Source organism: Alternaria burnsii, assembly GCF_013036055.1.
Source record: "Alternaria burnsii strain CBS107.38 chromosome Unknown 693, whole genome shotgun sequence".
In the NCBI taxonomy this organism is placed as follows: domain Eukaryota; kingdom Fungi; phylum Ascomycota; class Dothideomycetes; order Pleosporales; family Pleosporaceae; genus Alternaria; species Alternaria burnsii.
The window spans coordinates 1,291,657-1,306,127 of record NW_024066117.1 but is presented as its reverse complement, the minus strand read 5'-3'; the positions used below and the strand labels follow the sequence as shown (position 1 = coordinate 1,306,127).

The following is a 14,471-nucleotide window of genomic DNA, read 5'->3' as shown; positions in this document are numbered from 1 at the left end:
GTTAGCTTTGATACCTTATCGCACCCACCCATTGGCGGTTGGTGACACTCGCTGGGTACCGTCCAGTATTTCAATACATTTTTGAATCGTGTCCTCATCGGCCCTATCGGGCCGAAACCATCGCCTCAGCCGTTCGTGACCGCAAGAAGGCGAGGGCTTGCCAAATTCGTGATATCATTCGTGTGTAAAGTACCCAAGTATAGTGGCCGGCGGCCATTGGCCGCCCGAAATCAATAATCAATAACCTTATCGCACATGAAGGAATGCAAGTGTAATGGGACTGAACCAAATGACCAACTTGCAAGCATTACGCCTACCATGAAGTTGACAGATTTGATACATTAATCCATATTCATTCTTCTCCTATCGATAGTACTGCTTAGGGTTCGATACGTGTTCGTTTGCCTTATGGGCCGGTCTAAGATGAACGTAACAACTGCTCCTCAAGACGACTCAAGACATCATTCTGTGACACGACGAAACGCCGCCAAAGCCGTGCGCCTGAAGCCAGACCCGCTATATAATTCAAACAACGCCCGACAGTGAAATGGAACTGCACATCATCGCTACCCAAGTTCCTGGTATCATACGCGAATGTATGCGAGTACGCCGAAGCCCTCCATGAGGCGCCATTGTCCCCAACCAGACAGAAAGAAAGCTAAATCAAACCTATAAAAGCAAACCAGAGTGGCGTGCAGACCATCCTGTTCCTAAACGCCAGTAAATGTAAAGTTGTGTGCAAACGTGTAGCACTCTGTGCTCTGCGCAACTACTTTGCGACACCCTGAGAAGGCGAGCTGCGACCGACGGAGTGTGGTGCGGGCGCACTGGTGATGGAGGTGCGCTTTTGAGCCCTGAGTACATCAAGCTTTTTCTTCAGCGCTCGTTGGCGGCTTCTCATCTGCTCGAGAACTGTAGCAGTTAGCTGTGTATCCCTCGTAAGACATTGTAGCGGCACTTACGCTTCTGGATCGAGCGTCGGTCTTCACCATCGAGACCATTGATTTCCTCAGCATCTGCCTTGTCGTTGGGCGAATCTTCCTCTTCTTCCAGGACAGCTTGAAGCATTGTGATGGCAGTCCAGTAGTTAATATCACAGTCGGCCAGATTGTGTCCAGTAAGCTCATCAATGGCTGCCTGGCGACTCATTTCTAGGGATCGATCGTATAGCAGCTTTTCGGCCGTGACGCCAGTTGTAAGCAGAATATTCTCGGCAGAACCAACCGCAGTCGTAGAACCAGATGCCGCTGACTGATTCTGAGGATGACTGGGATGGTCTGCTGGTAGCTGCTGCTGTGCCTGTTTGAGCTTGCGTGCAACTATCTCAGATTTGACACAGCACTCGTTGAATCGGTCGCGCATCCAAGAGACTACTTGGCCAAGTTTTGCATTAGTTCGGCTTGCACCGTCAGGACCGCTGTTACGTCGAGTTCGGTTCCAGTAACTACCGGTCAAGTCCATGGCCTTGTTCAGCATTGCCAACGTTTTCACAAAAAGTACCAACGCTTCCTCAGAGATGATAAGAACAGTATCGGGCGTCAGATCATCGTCATCGTCATCGTCGTCGTCAATTACATCGCTACTAGGCTTGCGAGCAACGCCAGTGGAGCCGATACCTAGAGCCGGGTCGCTTGGTGCAACTGGGACGAGCTGGCTGTACTTGACTTCTGCGAAGCCGTAAACAACATGGCTGAGCTGCGCCAGATCTTCAATCCTTTTAACCGTACTAGTGTCTTCGTCCTTGCCCACTACTTTGCCTCCATCGCCGACCAGCAACATGCTGCTTTGCGCAGTTGGATACGCAGGAAATGCAGAATAGCCCTGTGGGGGAGATACGCCCTTCATAACAGGTGGTGACAGACCAAGCCCTCGAATGTTGACCATGTTCATAGCCTTGGACAAGGCAGAAGTAGCGGTTTCGAAACTTGGACGATACTGTCTCCGACTGTATGAAGCCGTGCGTTGGTGGGTAATGGTTGGCTTTTGTTGAATCTGGATGGCCTTGGAAGGGACTGCGCCAGTGGTCGATGTTGGGGACCCTTGTGTTGTCGAACGTCGCTTCATTGGAACTTCTCGGTGAACGAGACGATCTCGTTGTGTTTGCGGGCTATTGGCAATCTCGTCTGCGAGTGCGTCAATTTCCACACGGCGCTTCTCTACAAATACAAAGCCCTCGTCAAGCGCGTTGTCTTGTGCAGCTCGTTCTGCCGCTTCTTTCAATACATTGGCTTCCGCTCTCTGTGGGATCCGCTCGCGGTCAAAGTGCTCCTTGAGGCCGGTAGGTGTCGATGCTTGCTCATCGCGAGAATGTTTGCGCCTATGGCCGATGGCAGTGGGTGCGGCGGTCTGATCCTGCAGTGTAGCGGTACGTCCTGGTGCGGTCGCCGCGTTAGTAAGAGTGGGTCGGCGGTGTTCGCGAGTCGACGTACGTTCATCGCTAGGATCGGCCGGGACATTGTTGGCCCTTCGTGCAGAAAGGTGTTGCGGTGGAGTGCTAGAGAAGTGACCGGAAACGGGTCTAGAGCTGGGCCGTGAAGGCGGCGTTGTGCCAGGGGCTGTCGTCCTGTCTCTGGGTAATGGCGAGTATGGATTATCAGCAGCCCTTGGATCCATTTCAACAGGCGCTTTCTGTAGTCGCCTAGGTGGCTCGATTGGTGGTTCTAGTACAGAGGTTTGCATACGCTCAGAAGCTTGCATGGAGCCAGGAAGGTCTTCGTCCACCATGTCTGGAATTTCATCACGGATGACCGGGTCTGAGAAGAAATGTTCATAAGACATGCGCTCAGTTGGCTTACGCTTCAGGAGTGCGCGGATGAGAGTCTTCATGGCCCTGCTGCTGACGAGACCTTCTGGGAATCGGACCTGATCCTTGCGCTCTTCGATTTTGCGTAGCAATTCTACGTGATTGTTGGCCCTAAATGGTGGCCGAGCACACATCATTTCGAAGAGAACGGTTCCCACGGACCAGAGGTCAGCCTTTGCATCGTACTTTTCATATCGCAGGATCTCTGGTGCCATGTAGAGGGGAGAGCCGCAGAGGGTTTCGGCCAGTGAGGTAGTCGGCAGAATCCTAGCGAAGCCGAAATCAGCAATCTTGAGCATGGGCAACGAGGCAATGCCAGTGGCGGGTATCAAGGAGTTTGCGCTTGCGGCCAGAGGCATGCGTTCCAGAGTTCCACTCTGAGAGTAGAATATGGACGATGGATTGAGAAGCAGATTCTGGGGCTTCAGATCACGATGGATATAGTTCTTGGATCGCAGAAACTCGAGGGCGCTGGCCATCTGCTTGGCAAAGTGGCGTACGACGACCTCGTGGAGGCCGCCTACGGCTGGGTTGGGGTACTTTTCTATCATGCGCTGGGTTTGCGGGTGGTTCACGAGATCGGAGCGCTTCTTGATGAAGGCTGACAGGTCGCCGAGTTCACAAAACTCCATGATAATGTGCATGCGCGATGGCGTCTCGTGGCAGTCGATGAGCGACACGATGTGTGGGTGGTGCAGACTGCGCAAGATGGTGATTTCCGAGACGAGGTTGTCTTTGAGCTTCTTGTTCAGCTTGTTCATGTTGACCGACTTGATGGCGACCGACTGCCGTTTCTCCTGTACAAGGACGCAGTTAGCACTCGATGCATGCTTGAGATTGAGGGCAGCAACGTACAATGTGGATGCCACGATAGACTTCGGCGAAGCTGCCTTTGCCAATGTGATGCAAGCGCTTGAACTTGCCAATAATCTGCTCCGAGCCCGTGGCAGCGGGTGACGACGTCGACGGCGATGCACCCGACCGCCGTGGGGCGTGTGGGTTTGGGGGTGAGGCCATGGTAGGCGGCGCTGGCTGAGCAGCCGGGGCCCGGATGAGGCTGCTGGTGTTATGTAGCCAGTCGTCAGCTACCAGCGAAGATGTGGATATAGCGTGGCCGTGAGGGCGTTGGACATGGGCTATCGTCGTGGTCGGGCTATCGATAGCGCTGAGGGATGGTCGTGGTGGTGAACGCGACGGTGGCGGCAACGAGTATGCGGGCGCGATGGGCAGATGGGCGAGGAATACGTGAGATTGGGTACAAGAAAGCAGAGCGGCGGAGAGGGTTAAGAGATTAGGAGAGCGAAAGCATGCAGCAGGATAGTAGGTAGTGGTCAGTAGGCGGTAGTCTGAGGCGCGCGGGACGTCTATGGCCGCACGTGCCGATAACGCGTGCTCGCCGCTAGCTTGGAACCCCAAAACCTACCTTACAACAATCCTACGGCAACTAGGACAACGTCGACCGAACTCTGTACAATACCCTTCCAATGGCCTCCTGGACACGCTCATTGGGTTCGACGGATTTGCTTCTCATGGTCCGTGGCTGCCATGGATAAGTTGCAGAGCGTAGAGTATGGGGCATATCGCTGACCCATAGCCCCTCATTTGGCCGCCGACGTGACCTCCACCAGCACTACTTCGTCTTGCCCAACTCTGACGTAATTGTCTCGAGGCTGTAGATGCAAGTCATGCTCCCTTGCGCAAATGGCCATGTGCATGGTGTTTTAGTATTACCAGGCTATCTACTGCGTACCTGCATCCCGCCTGATGCGGCTGAGTCCGTTGCCTACAGCCTGACACCCCTCACAAGAGCCCATAGTATGACTGGCACTATCACATTGTCGTTTCCGCCTGTGAGTACCGCCTCGTTTAGGCTCGCCCCTGTTGCACATAGACCTGCCTTGCCGACCATGAGCAGTGCGTCTTGTACCCACTCGCTCGTTGTCTTCTGCCCTGCCTGGCCACTGTCCCACCCCACGTCAAGCCAGACTCTACTCACAACGAGCCCTATCGACACTGCAAATGCAAATGCCAGGGAGCCCTCGAGTGACTTGCCGCCGGCCCATGGCCACTTCCGCCGTCCGTAGCGACGGCCGATGAGAGATGCCGCGGCATCGCCCATGCCAACACAAACCACCCCTGCCACCATACTCACATCCCTATCCTTGACATCCCACCCTTGCCATGGCTCATCGCCAGCCCGTTCTATACCTGCGAGCGATAGCCAAAGCGGTATTGCGCAGCCTATGAGGAGAAAGATGTGTGATACTACTACTGGACCCCGGAGATCACGACCGTCTACGTACGGCGTGAGGAACCTAGCAATCGGTTTTGACAGTGGTGGCAGTTGCGAGGCACGAATCAGATCCAGAAGGAGAAATATCGCAAGCACCAACGCAAGGGCTAGTGCGACAAAACAAGGATCGATGAAGATGGTCGGAAGAAGCATCGCGACCATGGTGCCATGGAACACCTTTCTGCGCGTGTCGACTTCTACAACCGCGGAAAGTGAGAAGACTGCAACAAGGCCGGCAATGATAGTTCCGGCACAGTACAAACACAGCAAGAGACGCGTGTTTGCTTCGCCCACCACTAAGAAACGCACATACTCCGCAGGTGATAGATGCTGTGCGGATTCGAGCATGTCGTCATAATCCAGTCTCGTCGGTAGTGGGATCCACCAGTCCAAATTCCATTGGAACACCTCCCATCGCACGCGTGGTACATTGCCCAAGAGGTAGCTGATGGCCCATCCAAACGGTTCGTTGTGGTGGAGAGCATGTTCGCCGATAGTATACCGAATTGGTCCAAGTATTAGCGCGACTACAATCGCATAGAAGTATCCTGCGTACAACCACTTCCTCATGGTGGCTTCGGTCGGTGTGAGCGACAGGTAGGACTGCACAATTGATCTCGATCGTTTTCGACTCGAGTACTGATGCTTTGATGTATGGTCTTCAGCGGCGAGAACTGGAAGGGTGTTCCTTCGCCTGCGTCCGCTGCTATGGTTGGCTCTTTGGCCACCATTCGATTGCTGAAAGCCCGTATTTGTCGCTTCAACTGCGGATCGTGGCTCATCGCCGCCCATGCGAAGTCTGCTGTGTTTCACAGAATCTAGAATGTTGACTTTCAGACTCTTAGTCTTGTGGAGAGCATTTCCAAATGCACGATCTTCTTGGTCCGCATCACTATCACTCGCATTTCTCACCGGACCACTCCCGCCGCGCCTGGAGCCCAGGCTGTGGTTCAGGACCTGCAAGAAATTCTGTCGAGCTCGGATGACTTGGCCAGCACGCCGAAGCCTCCATCGCGGAATGCGTGCAAGTGCGACACCCCACTTCAAGATCCTGCCGCAAAGCAAGAAAACACCCAGCCCACCTAGCCACAGCAAGACAGTGAGTATGGTTGCTTGAGGAGTTTCCGAGAATAAGAGGAGGTTGATGAGCCCAATGGAAAGCAAATGCAACTCGGCTGGCAAAAGGCTCGTCGTGGTGAGATAGAACAAGGGTGGTAGTAGCGCTTGATGCAAGGGGAATAACATCACCAGAAGTTCTGGGTCTACACCTTGGTTAGGTGGGGGTAACTTGAGCTTGTATGGTGTCTGTGCAAACAGCCGAGAGGGTATATCGGTATTCTCTGAAACGATCAGGGGCATGATGGATATCAGCCAGTGCAGAGGAGAGTAGCCCAAGGTAGCGTTTCTGAAAGGAACAAGCCTGGCTGGTAAAGCGGCTAGTCCAAGCAACATGTTGGGTAGAAGGGGCTTTGACGATGAGGCAAACAGGGAGATCGCAATCAGGACGGGCAATATTGGGGGGTAGAGGATAGTGGCCGGATCGAAGGCGGCTGGTAGATGTATTTGACGGCCAAGCCGGAGTTGAGAGCGATTTCTCCATGAGTAGTACAGAAGCCGAAGCGGATATAGCCCCAAAACGCCAGCCATGACAGAACAGTGTGTCAACAGCTCTACTAGACACAGGTCAGCATACTTTGGCGCAGGCAAGGGATGAGGACTGACCTCTATGCCATGCCAGCAGTTTGGTCCAGCAGTCGCAACCACGGACAGCCAGGACGGCAATGCCCGCAAGCAATGCAGTCTCGGTCGTTCTCCTGATCAGCTCGTTGCGCCGCCGCTGGAGGTATCTCTGCCTGGCCGCCCTCGCTTCGTCGTCGCTATGGTATACGTCTCCCTTGCGTCTCGTCTTGTTGTTGCGAGCAAAGTAGCCCTCAGAGAGCTTCCTCCCCTCATCGTCAATCTGTGTGGGGGTGAGGAGGGGGCTCGCCCACGCCTCTGTGCCCAATGCCTGGGACTCACGGAGGCCCTTGTGCGGTCGCAAGGGAGGAGCAGGCAGTGCCTTGACAAGGCTGCAGCCCTCGTCGTCGGCCTCGGTGCCGCTTTCACTTGGTGATTGTGACGGCGTTTTCCTCATGGTCTTGTCTAGGGGCCGAGGCGGGGTTTGCGATTGCGATTGCGAGTGCAGAGAAACGTCGTGCACCGGATCTAGCGACCGTCTCCGTAGCTGATCTCTATGATGCAAGTACGGGTGGGGCGAACGGCGGAATCGGTCGAGTTGTTCGATGTCGTCGGGCGCAGGCGCAAACGCATCCAAGGGCGAGTCTGGCGGTGCCTTCTCTTGCGCCATCATGACCTTTGCTCTGTTGCTTGTGCCTGCACGACTACAGGGAAGTCGCGCGGCACAATGGTCAAGAGTTTATCGTGGATGCACGCACATTCAAGTCATATGAGGCGACAGTGGCCGAGGGTTGGCGGCGGTGTTTGCGCTGTGTCTGTCAGCGAACCGCTCTGCCAACTGTACGTGCGATGCAATGCGATGCAGTGCAATGCAAAAATCACTGCGAGAAGACAAATTGGCGTGTCGAGCGGCGCCGAATGCAGCGCATGTCGTGTAGAGTTGGCGATGCTCACATGTGAACACGGTACGGTCGGAAGACGCGAACCCATGCATGACGGAGGTCTTGCTTGGCGTTAGGGTCCGCAAAAAGTTTCTAGCCAAGACAATTCCTACTACACAGATCTCTTCCGCGCAGGTCAAACGGCAACCACAACCATGTCGTCGTCTTTCTTCACCACGCCGGCCTCGCAACGGAAACGGAAGCGCGGCGAAGTCGCGGCCAGCGCCCCCAAACGTCGCAACACGGACGCGCATGCTCGTCGCTCCCAGCGAGAAGAGTCCATCAGTGGCAGCGACGAATCCGACGGCGACGGCGCACCCACCTTCGACGACGACCAAGACGACGTAGACGGCGGCTCTACCACCTCTGAAGATGAGAATGAGACTGCGGCGGAAAAGCGTCTCAGGTTGGCAGAGCGCTACCTCGAGAACATTCGCAACGAAGTCGAGGACGAGGTGGGCTTCGACGCCGAGCAGATTGACAAGGACCTCATCGCTGAGCGACTAAAAGAAGACGTCGCAGAGGGAAAGGGCAAGATCTACCGGTCAATTGCCACCGAGCTCGACTTTGACCATGCATCGCATGCCACCGGCTACTCGGGGCTGCAAAAAGCCACAACAGGATGTGCCGTCAAGCTGCCGTATGCCTGGACCATCAGCAAAGATCTTGTCGTCGAGAAGTGGGAAATCGCTGACCCAAAGTCGTATGCGCCTGACCCCAGCCGACCGTCCAACTTGACGCCGCGCACCACACCAAAGAGGCTCCTCTGGCGGAAGGGAAACAAGAACAAAAAAGGCGACCGCGCCTTCCTGGGCCACACAGGCGAGATCGTGTCTATAGCCGTCTCCGACTCGGGAAAGTACCTGGCCACTGGCGACAAGCATGCTCGCTTGATCATCTGGGACGCCGACACTCTTACACCCCGTCACCTCTTCACTCGTCATCGAGACGCCGTCCTCTCTCTGTCCTTCCGAAGGGGCACCGAACAACTTTTCTCTGGTGGTGCGGACCGAGCTGTTATTGTCTGGAGCGCGCCGGAATCAGCATATATCGAGACGCTTGTCGGACATCAGGACGCTGTCATTGGTGTAGCAGGTGGGCTGGAGCTCAACCAAGAGACTTGTGTCAGTGTAGGCGCAAGAGATCGCACCGCCCGCTTGTGGAGAGTTGTCGAGGAAAACCAGCTCGTGTTCCATGGAGGCGGTACGGCTAGACAAAAGGGCCTGGACAAGTTACGCAAAGGTCGATTCGGAAAAAATGTTGATGGAGACGAAAAACAGGATGAACAGGCCAACGGTGGAACGTCCGACAATGACGATGACCCGCCCATCGCATATGCTGAGGGCTCCATCGACTGCGTGGGTCTTCTCGACGCCGGCTTGTTCGTTACAGCATCTGACAATGGTGCACTGTCGCTATGGTCTGTCAACCGGAAAAAGCCTCTCTTCACATACCCACTCACTCACGGCCGTGATCCACCGCTCTCGCCCGAGCAAATGTCCGCCAACGACGACGCCCCAACATCAGTAAAGCCCGGTCCCCGGCTTCCGCGATACGTGACTGCGCTTGCTACTGTTCCTTTTGCCGATCTCATCCTTACAGCAAGCTGGGACGGCTGGATACGCGCGTGGAAGATTACAGCGGACAAGAAGAGCATTGAGCCAGTGGGCAAAGTAGGGCGCGTACCGACGGTGGAAGACGAGTCTATGGTCAATGGCGACGCCAAGGACGGTGCTATCCTTATACGAGGTATCGTCAACGGCCTTGCGGTACAAGAGAGGGGAGATAGAGGCAAGGATGGGCTGTGCATCGTAGCCGCCGTAGGTAAAGAGCCCAGGCTGGCTCGATGGATGTCTGGGAAGGTCAAAAACGGCATTTATGTCTTCGAGGTGCCTAGAAAAGGCTTGACCAATGGTATGGCAGACGAAGACGAGGAAGATGAAGAAGAGGAAGCATAAGCGAAAAGCATCTTGCATTGTCAGGCGTTTGTGGATGCATACTAGATACCAATTCGATCACGCATTTGGTGCCGAACCTTGCTTTCGGCCTCTCATCCGAGATGGTTTCCTCCCGCCTAGCTCACATGTGGTTTGTATGCGTGTAGTGCCTTCTGGAATCGTGTCTGTGTCTCTTGTTAGGCGCGTTGCACCCATGATCTTGTCGTTGCGTTTGAATAGCGCGTGGCTCGAAAATACAAGGAGATGGGTAAGATGACCACAGATACACACATGGGCCTACTGCTTGTTCGACATCAACTGCGAATGTCTATGCAATGATACATTATCGTCAAAGGCAGAGGTATTATGCGAATACCTCCTGCAATACGCTAAGGTCTTTTGGTGTTGGAATCGAGAGCGAATCCAGTCCTGGAAGTATACATAGTATTTTGTGATACAGTTTTGCGAAAAGTAATACTGTGTAGCTTCAGGGCAAGAAGGATACTAAACTGCTGTGAAGACAATAATATTCCTGTAGTTTGCAGTACCACAAACGCAGCGACTGGAGAATCAGGTCAGCATTCCAGGCTTCTAGGCGATCTGTCTACCTGTTCACGACCCATATCGTGTGTTGTTGTAGGCGAAAAAGGTTTACGTTCTTTCCTCGAACGACGTGGGTCCAGTATGCAGCTAAGATAGGCGAACGGCACGCACCGGCCGATGTCGAGAACCCGCTCCATACGTTGGCTTTGTTCGTTGTTCCAGTTCTGTAGTGGAATGATGGATGGGCAAATACTGGACGTGGTTCATACAGCACACTGTCTTGGTACGTGAGTGCTCTGAAACACGTTAGAGGCAGCTTGTTCCACAGACATGCTCTGTCGACGGTGACGTTGTTGTCGAATAAGCAAACAGTCGTCGCTCCTCATGACTACACGTGTCAGACACCCGACTATGCCCTCGTTGGGCTGCATGAGCCGCATCGTTTGGGCTGCTAAGCGGTCAGTGAGGCCGCTGAGCTGGAACCACGTAGCCGGCTAGACAAAGGTAGCATGACTCCCAGCGATGGCAGTACTGCTGCAGGATGATGAGGTGAATTTAATAGCAATGGCAACGGGCACTGCAGATGGAGTATAGTAGAGCGGCTTCCACATCACATCGTAGACATCGCATCGCTGTCGTCATCATCAAGCATATCTACCATTGCTTCAGCCAGACTATGTCCGAGCCAGCACAATCGTTTTCTGCGCACTATTGTCTGGACTGGAGGGTTGGGCGCCGGCCTTGAAACACGAATTCCTACTATAACGATTTGACGTTAGAGACAAGACCGAAGCACGACACGACACAGTCGCCTAGTTAGGACCAAACCGTTTCGGCAGCCAGGGTTGACGCTTTTTCTGCTCTCCTGCCCTCCCCAAGACGTCGCCCGACTGTCCCGCCTGACGACAGTGTGCCGTGGATTTTAACATTGTTGTTGTTTACCCAGACGCCACTGGTTGTAGCGTACCGTTTTTGTGCTTAGGCAACCTTGGACCGCAACCCATCTCCTGCCCTGCCCCGCGTTCTCCTAACATCTTCTCGCGCCCGCACCTGTGCTCCACCTCCAATCCTCCCTTCGCCCACACCGCACCGCACCTTGCCCGCGCACCTCGGAACCCTGGACTCGGCCATTCTCTAGCAGAAGGAGGCTCGAGTGCGGTTCCGTCAGCACCACCAGCCTCATGCCGTTAGTCATAGCCCATCTCCCCCATCGTCGCGCCATGCCCCATGCTGCGTCGCGGCGCTCCGCTGTAAAGTCGCGCGCAACACACAGCACCGCGCCGTCGAGCGTCTCCATCTCTCCTCCCCAGCGCCGCTATCATGTCAAGGGCGACACTAACGTGGCCATCAGACTCCGGAAGGGAATCACAGTCAACAACCACACGGGCGCTTTCGAAGACGACGACGACTTTACCGACGAGGACTCGGCCGGCATCCAGGTAGTCTCGGCCAGCGAGGAAGAATACACCACCTCGGAGGCGACCGACGAGGAAGACGACGACGAAGACGAAGAGGGCGAGGAAGACGACGACGACGACGACGACGAGGAAGACGAAGACGACGACGAGGAAGGCTCGTGGGACTACATAGAAGACGAAATCAACCCCTCCGACTCGGCCTCGCGTCCACAAGTCGTCAGCAAGCACCACTCGGCGCCGCGGCACGCTGTCTCGCATCACGCTGTTGCACGCCACGTTATTCCCCCGCCTGCTATAGCCCCTCCACGTGGACCACGCACAAAGGCCTCGCACCGAGACCGAGCCTCTTCGCGTCACGCAGCGCCCGTCCCAGATCCTCCCTCGCGCCACGAGAGCCAAAGTCGTAGCCGCAGCCGCAGCAAACTGGAGCGCACACGCAGGTCGAGGCGGCCAAGGCCCCAATCCGTCCATCAGGACGCTCTCGAGGTCGAGGACGACGACTACCCATACGGAGCCCCGCCCCACCCAGGCCATCCTCCCGGCCATCCCAGTGCTGGCTGGGGCCACATACCCCAACATGCTCCCAACGGCTATGCGCCCAGCTTGATGTCGGATCCACGCTACCCCTACGGCGGCTTCCCGGGCGGCACACAATCGCCCCCGGGTCAGCTGGTGCCCTTCGGTCAAGAGGCACACTCGGCCTATGCTCAGAACCCCTTTGCCCCTAACGGCCAGAATCCTTTTACCCAAGGTCCCCCTTCGGCTGGCGATCCACGCGGCGGCTACTTTCCCGATTACCAGGACCCGCGCCATCAAGACCCACGCCACCAAGATCCGCGTCAATCACGCAGGGGTCATCGTAAGTCCATGCCGCCGGCGCCCCAAGCAGACATGATGCCTTATTCACCAATGGGCTACTACCCACCATACGGTGCTTCGCCCTATGGTGGCATGCCACCGCACATGTATCCGTACGGACATCCAGAGCACCACTCTCCACCCCCACAACACCCGCCTTCGCACCCTCCCTCGCACCCGCCCTCGAAGCGTCCTACACCGAAGCCCCAGCCTCCGCCTGAAGAAGAACATCATGCCCCCGCTGCACCAGCTCCGCCTCCACCCCCACCTCAGCCGGCCCAAACCCCTGCTGATCAGATGCAATTGCAGACGTTGCAGCAGCTTATGCAACAACAGCAGTTGCAACAGCAGCCCATGCAACAGCAACTCATACAGCAGCCCATGCAACAGCAGCTCATGCAGCAAATGCACCCTATGGCTATGATGGCTCAACCTCCCCCTCCGCCTCCCCCTCCCGCGCAACCTGATCCAAAGGAGGAGGGCATGCTCTCCAAGCTCGAGAAACTCTTATTGGGCAAGGAGGAAGAGGAGAGAAAGGCAGCCGAGAAAGCAAGAAGAGACGCTGAATTAGCCAAGTTCGACCGCCTCGAAAATCTGCTCATTGCCCAACAAGAGGCTAAAATTGAGAAAGAAAAGGCTAAGAAGGAGGCTGCCGAGAAGGCTGCCCAAGAAGCTGCCGAGGCAAAGAAGAGGGGTGATGAAGACAAGCTCGCCAAGCTCGAAAGCCTCATTCTTGCTCAAAAAGACGAACAACTCAAGCGTGAGGCGGCTGCAGAGGCGGCTCGAGCAGCTGACAAGGCAGCTGCAGATGCTGAGGCAACCAAGATTGCAGAAGAAAAGAAAGCCGCTGCCGAAAAAGCCAAGCTGATGCTCGAAGCAGCGCAAAAGGCGCGTGAAGAAGCTGAGAAGAAAGCTGCCGCAGAAGCCGAGGAGACCAAGAAGGCCCATGAGAAGGCTTTGGCAGAAGCCAAGGCTGCTGCGGACGACCTGGAAAAAGGAAAGAAGGCTGCTGAAGAAGAGGCCGCCAAGTTGAAACCATCCGACGCTCCAAAGGCCCCAATCAAGTTCAAGGATGCTGTTGGTCGCAAGTTCAGCTTCCCGTGGGCTCTGTGTAAAACGTGGAAGGTAAGTTGTCTGGGTAACAGGTCTCAATTTAAAGCTAACATTTGATCAGGGCATGGAAGAACTCATCAAGCAAGCTTTTCTGCATGTCGATGTGATTGGCCCTCACGTTCACGAAGGCCACTACGACCTCGTCGGACCGGACGGCGAGATCATCCTCCCCCAGGTCTGGGAAACCATGATCCAACCAGACTGGGCCATTACTATGCATATGTGGCCAATGCCTGAGCCCCCGCCACCACCCCCGGAACCGCCCAAGGAAGCGTTTCCTCCACCACCGCCCCCTCCACCGGATGCGCAAGTGTTCTTGTCCAGCCACCTTCCATTGAAAGGAAAGGGCAAGAGGGACAAGAGCCAGAAGCGCCAATCCCTCCCTCAGGCACATATCGTACAAGTGCCACCCCCTCCTCCGGGTGTCATGCCCGGTCCACCGCCCCCACCACCGCCTCCTGGACATCCTGCTGGTGGTTCCCCCCCTCCTGCAGTTGTCGTTATGCCCAGTGGCAGTGGCAGCTCCGGAAGTTCTCGCAAGAAGCCTGCGCCGTCACCTTTCTTCAGATGGGCTGCTGGCACCCAAGTCAGGAAGAAGAAATAAGCGTAGTCGCAGAGAAACCGGAAGAGGTTGACTGGATCCTCTGAGGCTGCTACGGAGTTGAGCGTCAGTGATGCTAGTAGACTCCTTCACGTTTTTGAATAGTCATGCCCCGTCCCCACTGCAGCGCTCTTCGGTTGGCCGCTTAAGCGCCGTCTCGACGCTTCTTTGTTTTTCGCGAGATATACCAGGTACTGTTGGGAAGTCGCGATACGCGCCTTGATCTTCTGTCATTTGTCACTTTTCTACTCGAGGCTTTTTGTTTTCGATTACAAGGAAAAGTTCAG

The 14,471-nt window shown here is 55.4% G+C and overlaps 3 protein-coding genes across 3 annotated transcripts; 2 read left to right on the top strand and 1 right to left on the bottom strand.

Moving 5' to 3' along the window:
- Positions 1-769: 769 nt before the first annotated feature.
- GT037_008086 (map microtubule affinity-regulating kinase 4) lies at positions 770-7,446 on the bottom strand (the record flags this gene model as incomplete). The annotated part of the gene is made up of 5 exons (XM_038933133.1): positions 770-912; positions 963-3,600; positions 3,659-3,860; positions 4,591-6,769; positions 6,819-7,446. The coding sequence occupies 5 exons, from the start codon at positions 7,444-7,446 to the stop codon at positions 770-772; spliced, it is 5,790 nt and encodes a 1,929-aa protein (XP_038784634.1).
- A 423-nt stretch (positions 7,447-7,869) lies between these two features.
- GT037_008085 (small nucleolar ribonucleoprotein complex subunit) lies at positions 7,870-9,672 on the top strand (the record flags this gene model as incomplete). The annotated part of the gene is made up of 1 exon (XM_038933132.1): positions 7,870-9,672. One exon carries the CDS (start codon positions 7,870-7,872, stop codon positions 9,670-9,672), a length of 1,803 nt encoding a protein of 600 aa, XP_038784633.1.
- A 1,742-nt stretch (positions 9,673-11,414) lies between these two features.
- Positions 11,415-14,187, top strand: GT037_008084 (uncharacterized protein; the record flags this gene model as incomplete). Its single annotated transcript, XM_038933131.1, has 2 exons — positions 11,415-13,595; positions 13,645-14,187. 2 exons carry the CDS (start codon positions 11,415-11,417, stop codon positions 14,185-14,187), a joined length of 2,724 nt encoding a protein of 907 aa, XP_038784632.1.
- Between the last annotated feature and the right edge of the window lie 284 nt (positions 14,188-14,471).